We start from the raw sequence: 13,168 nt of genomic DNA, 5'->3' as shown, positions 1-13,168 counted from the left end.
AAACAGAAACTCAAGCCTCTTGGCTACAACATAAATTCAAGCTGCTTGGCTATAACATTAGTCCTACCGCATCCAGGGTGCTCTATCCTTCCCCCAGTCTCAAAGCTATACCGGCAGTCTAGCCTCTCCTCTTTGTTCAGTCTGGCAGAGCTCCTTCCTCTAAGGCTGCTAGCAGGGAACTGCCTGCCTGGCCTCAGCCTGGGAGTTATCTAGGAGCCAGGCCCTGCCCCTTCCTGTCAGCTGACCCATAGCGGTTGCCCTAGCAATGCGCAGCTGGGCTCCTTACTTACTGCTCCATAAGTAGCAGGCATCTCAGTGCCCTGCTACCCACCTCCCCTCTTTATAGGAGTAGCACACCAAAGTGCTCTGTGACACACAGCAGAACTTCAGGTTTGATTTCCACAGCAAAAAGCAGATTGCCTGCAACCTCCCCATCTCACTCTTGGGTTGCAGTCACTGACAAGAAACATATTAGGATTCAAGGGGTAACATGGAGATAGAAAAATCTAGAGTTTTGCCCTACATGCTAGGAAGAGGAGAAGGGGAGGAAGACTACATGTGTGTTTGAACTGCATGTGCTACTGCTTCCCACTCTGAAAAGCTCTTCATTTTTAGCACAACCAAGTCCACCAGAATCTTTGCAAATTTTCAAACAGGAAATATTCTTCTCTATTTCTGCAGCTTGGAGCTCTCAATCAGAGAGCAGAATGACACCATGGGGCAAAGACAACCAGTTCTTCCCAAGTCCAGTGGCCCATGAATTACCATGGTTATGGCACACCAGTTTCTGCACCCAGCAGCACACTTGGGAGCGATGTGGCTAGCATCACAGCTTAGCCACCGTCAACTCTCAAGGCCAAATGATGTAGTATCCATTTACATCCAAGTCAACTAGGGGTTGCCTTTGGTGCCAGCCTGTAGCAAGGGTCAACACTTGTTGAACTATAGCAAAGCACCTTAACCACATAGCCTCCATTACATGACAGACTTAGAGAATAATCTCAGCATTTCAAAGTAGTGTGCACAAACTCTTCATCCAGCAAAATGAATAACTAACTGACATGGCCTTGAAAATCTTGGCCTGCTCATAAGCAATTTCTAAAAAGGAATAAGGGCTAAAAGTTCAATGAATAATCTACTGTCTATGAACAGCACTGAGGAGCACAGAAATAATGCAAGCATGATCAGGCCTGGAGAGAGAGGAAGACAAAGGAAAGTGATGGAGGCCTGTGGACTGAACTCCATGTCCCTCTGTGAGAAACATGACCAAACCTGTCTGGAATTTCTTAAACTGGCTCCATCTCCAAGAGAGCCTGAAAGTCACAGGCACTATTCTCATGGTGGGGCAAGGAACTCTGGGCTCTCTTCCCTGATGTTTCATCCTTGGCCTTCACTATCAGTATCTAGGAAGGCTCCTTCTGATGCACATCTTTCCCACCATAGGTAACATATTGTGAGGGGAGACCCACTTCCCCCTTCCCAGCATTGCCTTCCTGAATCCTCCCCAGATATTGAGCCCTGGTCATGTCCAGGCCCCAGTGGGTGATGTGCCAATGCATGCTGACAGCAAGATCTGCTCGTGGGTGGTATTTCTTACCTGCGTGTAGAGAGGCTCATAGATGTCCACCCCATTGTCCTGGCTGTGGGAGAGTGTCTCAGCTCCCCGTTTCCAGATGAAGCGAGCTGGTGGGTTGGAGTTGACTGTGCATCGGAGGAAAACTGTCTTCTCCTGGTAGAAGCTGCCACGCACATCGCTGATGGTTTGGTGGATGGTGAGAACAGGCTCATCTAGATCTGGAAGGCAGGGAGGACAAGCCCAAGGTGGCCATTACCAAAATGTCAGGCCAGGCACTCACAGCCAGGCAGACAGTGACACTGATCGGGAGAGACAAGGTGGGGAGCCCCTGAATCAGGCAGCCAATGAGAACAATTACATAACAATTAGGTTAAAAGCCCACTTTACTTGAGATTTTAAGGAAACTGATGGGAGAAATCAATATTCTCCAGGAAAAGGAAATAAGCCCTGATTTGCAGACCTCAGACAGCACTAAGATGAGCCAACTGTCTAGTGCACCTACTTAAGGCCAGGCTGGCTCACTTACCCCTGAGCCTCACTTCTCCATCCCAGTCAACAGGCCAAAGGGACTCCCACACCCAGAAAATCCTTCCCCACACCCTTGTCCCCCTCTGCTCCCACCTTTTACCTCAGTGACATTTGTTCCCCAAATCCTGAAAGATTCCCCATGGGAACTTGGAGCTAAGTCCTTTACTTTGAAATGACCAGACAGTGGAAATAAATATAAAACAAACCTTAATGCAGGAGAGAAAATCAGAATGGTAACAGCAGCAGCAGACTGAGCTGGAGACTCACCTCAGGGGCAAAAAGTGTCTGGTGGGGTATCCACCATGGGAGCATGAGATGCATAACATGGATCCCGCCTCTCTCTTCCTTCTCCTCCTCCCTGCCTCTCTTCCTATTTAAATGTATCCCTAATCCCTTCTTCCTATTTAAAAGTGAGCCAACCCTCTCTCCTCTCCCCATCTCTTGCTTTCCCATTAAAAATTCACATTAAATATCCTTGCTCTATCCATTAGCTTATCTCTTTGTCTCTACCCTCCCTAAGGAAGCTGTCCCCCCAGTCTCCTTTTCTTACCTGCCCTGAACCAGAAGCTTGCTAGTCCTGACTCACTCACCAATGTGATTAGCATTTAAGCCACAAGGAAACATTATTTAAACATTTAAGCCACAAGGAAGAGTCCTGCAGGTACAGCCACTTGGTAAACTCCCCATCTCAGGCTGGCAGCAGCAGGCACATGGCATAGGATTCCCCAGCTGCAGCCTCCCTGTTAGAAAAGGGGCTTCTCAAACTGTGCTCCTCTTCTATAGTATTCCATGTTTCGAGAGCTGAACAAGTGAAAGTCTAGCATGGGAGCTGGCAGGGAGGATGGAGCCCCTTCATACAAATGGGTTCCCAAAAGCCGGGGAACACCAAGGAGGGAATATCAAACAGGATCACTACTGGGATTAGATGTATGTTTATGTCCCATGTCCAGATGCCCCCTCCCCTTTGATGTGCACCTTTTGAGAGGAAGGTGGCCACTGCAGAGTGACTCTGGATACCCTTCAGTGTCACAGGAATCATAAACAGGCCCCAATTTAACTGTGAATAGCTGAGGTAACTATCACTAAAACTGAAGCTAATTGCCTGCATTACTCATGCCATCTCTGCCATCCCCTGAGCCCATTAAGGGAGAGGATGTGTTCCCATCACCTCCTGTTCTTACATGTCACTTGATTTTAAAATATTGGCTTAGATGTTTGCAAATTTGGAAATCTGGCCACAGAAAAAGAGATGAGTTGCTGTTAATGCATCATCTGAGCAGCACACTCTCCCCACTGAGATGTATGCACAGACCAGTCCATTTGCATATTTTAACAAGGTGTATATTTGGAAGACAGTATTTATAATGGGAGCTGAGATTTGTTAGCTTGACCATGCCATGGCTTACAGATATGAGCCAAGCCGTTAGATGAACATTGATCTGACGTAAGGAGAAAGACAGCAGAGAAACAGAGAGAAACTAGCCTTCTTTATAAAGATTATTTCCATTCAGTCATGGAAGTCTGGCTGAATTTTGCTTTAACCTTCCCCTTCACCTGGGACCCTGGACAGAGCTCTATCAACCCTCCCTCCTCGTTTTGGTTACTGCCTTTATTCCCCAACACGTTAGAAGATGGGGCCTACAACTACCAATACTCTGAGTCTATCATTGCTTTGTCAGATGAACGCCAAACGAGTATTACAGTAGGACTAGTTCCTCCAATGTCCAAGGCTCCCCAGAAATCCCAGTTCCTCTTCATCCAGGGTCTCCCTAGGGGAGTGCAGAATGCCATCTTCCCGATTCTTAATCCTAGACTTTTTCTCACAGGTTCCTCTTGCCATAGCTGTCAGTCTTTAATTTAAATCTCCTGAGAAGAGCTGAAATAAGGCCCAAGAATACATATGTATCCCTGGTATACAGTAACGCCAATGAAGTTAACGGAATTGCATGAGGAATGGATTAGGCTTATTGAGCCAACTATATGGGATGTTTCAATGACAACTTGTCTTTAAAATGTCCCCATCCTTTTTCCTGTCTTCCCATTCCCTTCCTTCAGCATATCCAAATAGCAGCATCCCAACCTAGCTGGGCCAGACATAGGAACTCTGTACTGGTGACTTCAGCTTCCTAAATTCTTCTGCCCATAAGCGGTGGGGGAAAATATTATTTGGGGGTCCTGCCTGAGCCCCGCCTGACCCCCTGCCCCTCCCTCCCACAGGGCCATTGCAGGGCTGCCGGCATGGGCTGGTGCTGTGCGCGGTAGTGGAAGAGTGGCTGCATGCTGAGCGGCACCAGGCACTGCGGGATGGTAGTGCTGTAGTGCTGCTGCTGTTGCCAGCCACCACAAAAAGTTGGGGGGTCTAAGCCCCATTAGCTCCAGCCTTCTGCCACCTATGCTTTCTGCCCACCTAGCTGGTTGACTGGCCACAGCTGAAATTCAACTGCCCACTGCCTTTCTTTCTCCCTGAGGGAAAGTTTATTTCAATTAACATCAAAGGACAGGGAGCTCTAAAAACAGGGATCTGGACAGGCACATGCCAACCTCCAATCTGACTCAGCCTCTTCAGGTAATCAGTCTCTGCACCACTTCAAAGCTTCCTTCTCCCAGAGGGAAATTGTCCTCAGGACCAGGCTGGGAACAAACTAAGTATGACAGGCACAGATTCACCTGTTTCTCTGATGCAAATCCTTGACTTCAGGGGAGTAACATCAGGGATGCATTTGAACTATTAAGTATTTATATTTTGCTGTCCCCAAGGTTTACTTGACCTTGACTCAACAAACAAACTCCACCCACCTTTACTCTGACCTAAGGCTCACCCCAGCAAAAGTCCCTCGCTGCAGGTTACTGTAGACTCCTTGGAACCCCAAGCACATGCCCTGTACCTAATAGAGCTCCCCACACAATCTTCATTACACCGTTCTGCAGGTGACTACTTGGTGACTACTTACCTCCAAGCATGTTTTAGGGGAAGAAAGAGAAGGGTTTGGTTTCAGTTGCTGGATCATCCAGATAAAAGCTGTCTGGTGAACTTTCAACAAACTGCCCTAAGCCTTTCCTCTCTGCTCCCATGTACAGAGAGATGCTGGTAGAAAGCAGACTCTTCTCCCAGAATACAAGCAAATAGGAAGGAGGTGTATTACCAAGTCCATCTGCAGAGTAGATGTTAGTATCAGAAAGCCTTTGGCCATCCCATTGGTCCCACAGTTCTACAGGTCAGAGCTGCAGGAGGAACTGCAGGACTCTACATCACCTTCATACTACACTGCACCACAGAAGTAAAGGGACCTCCCACAACATAGAAAGAGATTCAGATCAAGAGAGATTCTCCCACTAGCCCCCTGCCTGAAGACAAAGAGCCCTGGCAAGGTGCTAGGTCAAAGGCCAAGAAAACTGAGTACACTTGGTGTACCTGGTGTACAAGAAAACTTGTACACATGGCTGGGATGTTTGGGAGTGGTGGAGAAGGGGATGACAATTATATGCCAGAATTATAGGCATGAGATGGGGAAGGAGGACAAGCCACGCATTCATAGGTGAGTTTGTGGAGCCTCAGAGCAAAGGTGTCAGTCTGGCATGAGCTGCAGAAAGAAAAATGTGTCCTCAAAGCTTCCCAATAGCGAGGTACTCACCTGACTCTACCCTACTTAGGGTTGGTCAACCGACTGCATACTTTTTGACTTGTCAAAAATTATAGAATTTTTACCAAGAAACTATTTTTTTGTAGTTTTCTTAACAGAAATAGGATTTATTGTTTTTTGACACATTTCTTAATGGAAAATTCATGCTTTTTCTGTGTATTATTTGGACCTATTGGCAATTTTTTTACAATTTTTGACACATATTTGACCGGTCAATTGACCAAACTTTATTTGACTAGTCAAATACCCAACCCTAACCCTAATTAAGTAAAGCAATGGGGCAAAGTGAGGAAGGAAGATAGAAACTATTACCAGAGCAGAATGCAGCAGGCATACTAGGCTTAAAGTTGGTAATAAACTACAGCTCTGTATCCTGAATTTCCCTAGGCCTGGGGATGCTCACACCCCTGAGAAGTTCTGGCACATCTTTCATTTAAACCCTTTATTAGCTAGGCCTTCGGAACCCAGGTCAGCCAAGACTCAAGTTTGGTGCCTCCAGGACTGGAAGGGGACCACATCGGTTGGCAGCGATGGGCAATGAATGGACAAGGCAGCAGTGGGCCTGGAGTCTGTGCAGTTCTATTGCCTGCCTAATGCGTCTCCTTCAAAACTGTGCTGAGGGCTAGGCACTTCTTCTATCCCACAGGCAGGTGCTGGACAAAAATAATCCCAACCTCAATTCCAGCCACGGCACCTTTACAAAGAAGCATTACTCCCACATGGAAAGCCCTTAGACTTTGGAGTCCATGGTAAGATGAACAGTATACCAGTGGAAGCTCCAAGGTGTGAGAGACCCAGACAGAGCAGCACGAGGCCAGAGTAATTTTAATACAGGTGTCTTATTTTGTTGCTTCAACTGAGGGATCCTCAGGTCCGCTCACCTTTACCCGTTCACTACTTGGCCTTCTCAGATGCATCCCAGAATCCTGTGCTCTACTCCCATGGTGCTTCAGAGGAGGCATGACTGGCATCAATGCACTAGTTCCTGGGGCATACCAGAGAGTTGCAGTGGGTCCACTTTGGAGGGGCAAAGTAGGTTGGCTTCAGAAAGGAGACCAAGGGAAGGCAAGCGAAGCCATTTGCAGCACTGCACCCCAGACAACTGCCAGGACTTCCTGGTGATGGGTGTTAGGGCCCATTCCCTGAGAATGGCTTAAACAGAAAAAACTACCTTTCCCTAAGAAGGGTCTAAAACCCCAGGGGAGGTGAATTCTGTATCTGATATGCTGGCCTCTTTGCACCTGAGTGGGTGAGCATGGTTCCAGGCTAATGTAGAGCCCTGCCAGCCCAGCAGTTAGATAAGCACAGTAGAACTGTGGGAAGCTCTGGGCCGCCACTAAATGACTTACACTGCACATCTACTCGAATGGACTTGATGGCAGGGACCCCAACCCCATTTTCTGCTTTACAGTAATAGCGGCCCCCCTGGAGCCTTTGGATCTTCTCAATCCGAAGGGTCTCGTTAAACACCGACGTCTCCTGGAATTTGTCCGAGGCACTGCCAGCAGTTTTGGTCCACCTCACCTGCAGCAAGGGAATAAGCAGGAGAGAGAAACAGAGCTATCGGGTACACAAACTACCTCAAAGCTGTGAGTACAGGCCTGAGATCTCATCACAGCAGCGCTCACCTTTTTGACCCTCACCTGAGAAGGTGGCACTCTCCTCCCTCCCCCACATGGAGGCACAGCAATATGCACTGCATCCAATGCAAGTTTAGTAGTCTTAATAAATCCCTGCTGGACGGCTGCATCTGCCCATTACTAACTCCAGTACATCAGGCCCTCTGGTGACCCCTACACACCTATTTACCAAATGCAACAACTCTCTCCATCCTGCTGTGTTTTCCCCAATCTCTGCTCTAAATTCGCACTAGCTCAAACATGTTTTGGAGTTACCCACTCCCTCTGCTCTGTTTAATTAACTAAGGTAAAACCCTCCTCCAAACCCATTTGGCTCAATGCAGGCACAGACGGGGCTTTCAGTGTGGGTCCTTGGAGGGTGCAAGGGGAGTGTATGTGGGCAGGCAGCTGTGTGGCTGCATGGGCAGCAAGCACTTGGTTGCAAAGCTTTTACCATCCTTCAGTCAGTGCCTTTTCATCTCTCTCTGGGCAATGGGATATTTAATCTGTCTTCCGAAGTAAGAGGCACAGCTGCTGCTGCTGCTAGCCTGTTGTCCCCCTCTCTCTGGAGGAGCCCCCACTGTCTGCTACTTTTGTAAACCAGCCTTTTGTAGCACAGGCATTAACAAAGAAGAAAAAGAGCCCTTCAGATTGCAGACTGTTTTGCACGTTTCCCCTTATTTTACATGATTAGTCTGAAAAATCCCAGCTTGGGGGATCTGTGCAGATTCTTATGTTGTTTCACAGTAAATCATGGGACAGGACAGAAGTGCCCCATAGACTCGAGTCCTCTTCTTATGCCCATAACAAGGTACAGTGCTGGCAGTAGTGCAAGCTTCCCATGTCCCAGCAGGAAGAAAGGGCAGACACCACAGCTCATTTGTTCTGTGTTTTCTTGATCTGCTTTTTGGCAACCTCTGTATGGAATAGCAGATGGTAGCTTCCTCCAATGTGGACATCTGCCCTGCTAGAGGCTGGACTGAGAATCAGTGACTTGTTATCACTGAACAACTGGAGGGAAGCAAGAGAACCTTCATTCACTAACGTCCTCAAGCTAGACCTCAGGCTAGGAAGAGCTAATGTCCCAGCAGGGTGGACATTGAGTGGCCCACGCCAGACCTTTACATCAAATGACATGTCACTGGGTTGGAGCCAGTTGCTCTAGAGAGGACAGAGCTGTACAGCTTATTCCAGTTCTAAGTGCTCCATACTGTGCTGATTTTCTCTGCTAATGGCCACCCTGTGATGGATTTATTTAGCCTCGGTAGGTATATTATGAAATTGTTTTGGGGCCCCAAAGTCTCTCAGAGTCTCTTGCTGGCAAGAACTCTTCAGTTAGCTCTTTAATCTTTCCCCAGCCTTTTCACTGCAACCTCATTTAAATATTTTGGCCACATTTTAAAGCTTTAATGAGTAACTGGAAGAGGGGAAGGGAAAAGATTAAACAAAGGTTAAGAGAAGTGCTTTGATTTGGAGCAATGGGGGGGCGGGGGGGGAGAGAGGGCATACAAGGGAGAGGGAGGGGAGAGAGACAAAGCACAAGAAGAAAGGGAGAAGAGATGGTAAGAACAGGGAGACTGGGGAGAAGTAGAGATGGATCTGTGTCCTGCTACACATCACCTGGGGTTCCATGTGCCTGGCCTCCGTGGGCACACAATGCAGTGCCCCATGTGCATCCTTGGGCTGGTGTTACACACCAGCACAGAGGCTCTACCTGTGCCATGGTTTTGCATGCACCGCTAGTATTTGTGTGCCCCCAAAAGAGCAATACTCTGCCATTCTCCCAGGTCCAAAGTGCCCATGAGTAGCATGTGTTCCACCACATGGTGTGTACCTAGGCACCTGGGCATAAGCATTCCCCTGCTTCTTTTCTGCATGCCTGTGACCTGTTTGTGATCAGGATACCCATGTGTGTGGACCAGGCAATCCCCCACAGTGTTCTGCAGTGGCCCACGGAGCTCTGTTAAGTGTCTTGGTTCCTCAAACTCCTGGCTCAGATTGTCTCCTTATTTCAACTGTAGGATAAATGTTGATGTATAATCTGTTTCAGATTGTTCTGCCTGAGCTGCTCTCTTCCCTTTGTCCTTTCTTAGGAGCCAAGTAGCCCTTGTGAGTTCATCTGGGGAAGGGGTGATTGGCATACACTGAACAATAGCTTATCTGAACAAGTGCCTACAGCTGGCATAGCTGCTGAAAGGCTGAGAAGGATGTAGGGGGAAATGATGAACTTCTCATAGTTGTTCTTGTCCTTCTCCTGGGGAAGCTTATTCACAGCATAACAGGCTCCTGAAGGTTTATTTTGGCACCCAAGGCCTGGTTTGAGTCACAATATCAGCAGTGCTCTGGGGCTTATTGATGCACGCCAGCCACTAAGTCAGCATCTCCTTACAGCACTCTCACCTCTAGAGGTCCAGTCCAGACGTGTGACTGACACTCATGGAGACAGATCTGAGCTGGGTTGAAATGAGCTAGCTTGGTTAACAGTGTAGCTGCAGCAATATGGGTTTCAGCATGAGCTGCAAAGCTTTCAGGGACCCTAGGCAAACCATCCAGAAGCTCCCCCACCTCAGCTGCATGCTATCTCAGGTACACAGCCAGCATCCAGGCTAGCAAGTTTAAAGCTCATTCACAGCAGCTGCAGTCTAGCCTTAGCCTGAAGTGCAGATGTATATGTGTCATGGGTCTGAATCCAACCCAAATCACCACCAATAAAAAAACTGCCATTCTGACACCTGTTTGCTGGCTACTGTACAAAACAAGCTGGTGGGTCTCAGGGATGTTCACCATAGGCAAGCACCCACATCTGCTCTTCTTCTCTGATGGTGAAGGGCAGAGGAGAAGCTTGCACTATCCTTATCCAAGCTTTACTATTCTGAGGAGAGAGGATTAAAGTCTACAGGGTTATCTACACTGCACGGAAATAAATGGAGTTTTTAGTTCAGTCTGTTCTACCTGCCTTTTGGGTCTCTATCTACTGAACAATGCCAGAAGCTCTGGGGAGACCCTTGAGATATTAGTGGACAGCAAACAGCCAGCATTACCCCCTCAAAACCTTCTGCTCCAGAAATAAAGGCCACTGTCAGGTGATCTATAGGGGAATCTCCACTTGCTATGCCTTACTAGGCCTTCTATCCCCTTTGTTGGCTGTAACCACTAGGGGTGATGTACACACTCAGCCAACTTCAGCTCCAGGGATTGCTCACAGCCAGGTCCAGCACCTCTGCTGCTTAAGCCCTTTTTTTCTTCATGGTGCAGCTGCTCCAGTGCTGCAGACAGTGCTTGGGAAGCCAGGAGAGAAAAAGAGAGGAGAGTGAAGGTGGTGGGGAATCAGCAGGAGAGTGAAGGTGTTGGGGAAATTTGTATCCCTAACTTAAGCCTCCCACAGCGTCTCCTCGACATGGAGGAATAATCCTGACAGAAAACCACAGGGGCATGGGTGACAGGTTACCTGTGGCCGTGGGTGTCCTGTGACCAGACACTGCAGGACCAGAGTGTCCCCTTCCCGGATGGTATACACTCTCTCGCTGATGTTATCTTCCTTTACAACACATGCCTGCCCAGCATGGATGATCTGGGCCTGAGCTGGAGCTGAAGAAAGAGAAAGGATTAGAAAAGGGAACACCAGCAAAGTGCAGGCAGAGTCCAAGTCCTCACAGTGGTTAGAGTTGCAGACACTTGCCTGAGAAGCAATGTGGACTTGAAGGGCTACAGGAGGAGAAAGCCAGCATGTTAAAGAGGCAAAGGCATCCTTGGCCTGAAAACTGGGATTTTCTCACTTCTCCTGACTTGCTGGCATCAGTCTGCATTTACATTAATTTAATCCTAGAGAAAGAAACTGAAGATTATCTGGAGACTAGAAGCTAAGAACACACTGCCTCTCAGTGAGGGACAGGGAATTCTGCAAAGACAGGGAGCTCAGTTCCCAGGTTTGAGAGGAAGAGTACTGTAGTAGTGAGAGCCAGGATCTGGGACCAGCTGAGTGATCCTGGTCAAATCGTGACTGCTCTGTGCCTTAGTTACTGCCTTTGTAAAGCAGGAATGATAGCAGGGATGTCACCTTGCAGAAGGATGATGAGAATTAATCAGCCAGTCATTCTGAACTGTTCTGGAGTTGTACAAGCACTACTAGTATATCCTACATCCCTGAACAAAGAAGATTCACAGTCCCCCATGTTTTGTACCAGCACACTCAGGCCCTGTTCTAGATGGGTCTTCCTAAAGAGATGGGAGAGAACTTCGTTCTCTACAGCTCCTCCACTCTCTGACTTTCTGCTGAGCCTCTAACAGGGAGGTTGGGGTGGGGGTGCAGGTAGGGGAGTGGGGAGGAGTTGGGGATCCAGCTTGCACAGGTAGTGGTGACACCAGTACCCACTGAACAATAATAAAATATACAGAAAGAAAGATTTTTAGTTCTTCCCAATACAAAGGCCAAAAGCTCCCTATCCTGCTACCAGTCCCCTAAGCTACCCATGCCCTGCCTCAACCAGTCAGGCCTGATCAGCATAAGCAAAAGCAGCTTTTACAAGGAGTGGATATATAATGAGAGCTGTCTGAAAAAGACCTACATGATAAGGCCTCTGGTTCATTTACTGGAAGCACTCATGGCTGAGACATGTTACATATGGTCATGTGTGCATCCCAATGGGACACCAATGCTTGAGTTTGGAGAAAACTCCAGTCCAACTTAAAAGGACAAAAAGACCTCCAGGTATGTCTAGAAACTGCTAGTTCACTGGTGAGTATCGCTGAGATGCACCTCCACCACCAGCTGTGGTGCTTCCAGATTAACTCAGATTCACAGCCTTAACTGCGCCAGTGCAATTCAACACACAGGAACCTTAAAAGCAAAGGATTGAAAGCAAAGAGTGCTAATGAACCCACCAAACTATGCACAGGGTTTGCAAGGGCACAGGACACTTACCTTAGTGTCCAAGTATTCAAGCAGTAAAACATGCTAAGTGCCCTCGTAGTGTAGCATTTAGTTAGGATTTCTCCTGTGAGGAGTATCCTCAGATGATATTATCTAACACATGTTGCACTAATGTTCAGCTGCTCCATGGAGGTAATATGATCAGGGGACTACCTGTGGGGCTGGCACTGACAAATAGCTGTTAGTCAGTCCCAGACCTTGCAGAGCACAGGAGTTTTCAACCACTGCAGCATTTAGGACATGTTTTATTTAGATCATAGTAAGTGTCACTGGGTGACTGCTCAGAAACTTTCTAACTCACAGTAATGTTTACTACGGTCTAAATAAAACTCATCCTAAGTGTAATGTGTGACAAGGTCCATTATAACAGCTGAAGGTCCCCATAGGGATCACAGGTTCATTTTAGTACCTGGTTCCCCTGTCTAACATGTGATGCTGTATTGAAGGAATTAATGGCCCAGGCTCCAATGCTGCATGGAAGCTGTGATGCTGGATGACCTCCTGCCCCTCTCAACTCCTCGCCTCAATCTTTCCAGTTCAATAGCAATGTATTGGCAGGATCAGCGTGTATTATTGTCCAAACTGTTGTGAACTAATCGAGACAATGTATTTATTGGAATGACATTAGAGTGTATCTCTCAAAACTCATCTCTGCCCCTCCTCCCCTTCCTTGCTTTCAGCATCTGCAGAGACCTCCTGAGACAGTGTTCACAATAGGCTTAGCATCATTAAAAACTAAAATACTGGAACAAGGGAGCAGACAAGGGAAGGAGGATTATAATTGACTGAACATGTCAGGAGGTGGGAGAAAAAGGAAGCCAGAGAGGAGGTGGTATTTGCTAGGTCAAGGGTGGCCACAGGTGGCACAGGCATC

General features: G+C 47.7%; 1 protein-coding gene across 4 annotated transcripts in view; it reads right to left on the bottom strand.

Moving 5' to 3' along the window:
• MDGA1 (MAM domain containing glycosylphosphatidylinositol anchor 1) overlaps positions 1-13,168 on the bottom strand; it is a 383,343-nt gene that overhangs the window by 286,162 nt on the left and 84,013 nt on the right. For all 4 annotated transcript variants that reach the window (XM_019527003.1, XM_019527001.1, XM_019527004.1 and 1 more), the window contains exons 2-4: positions 10,813-10,952; positions 7,095-7,269; positions 1,598-1,794 (exon numbers count right to left, since the gene is read on the bottom strand). In XM_019527003.1, coding sequence (XP_019382548.1) covers positions 1,598-1,794; positions 7,095-7,269; positions 10,813-10,952 — 512 coding nt within the window. The remainder of the gene's footprint in view (positions 1-1,597; positions 1,795-7,094; positions 7,270-10,812; positions 10,953-13,168) is intronic.

This window comes from Gavialis gangeticus, unplaced genomic scaffold (genome assembly GCF_001723915.1).
Source record: "Gavialis gangeticus isolate Ggan-Ray unplaced genomic scaffold, GavGan_comp1, whole genome shotgun sequence".
Lineage (NCBI taxonomy): Eukaryota > Metazoa > Chordata > Crocodylia > Gavialidae > Gavialis > Gavialis gangeticus.
Note: the sequence above shows the minus strand (reverse complement) of the source record. Positions and strands in the feature narration are given on the sequence as shown.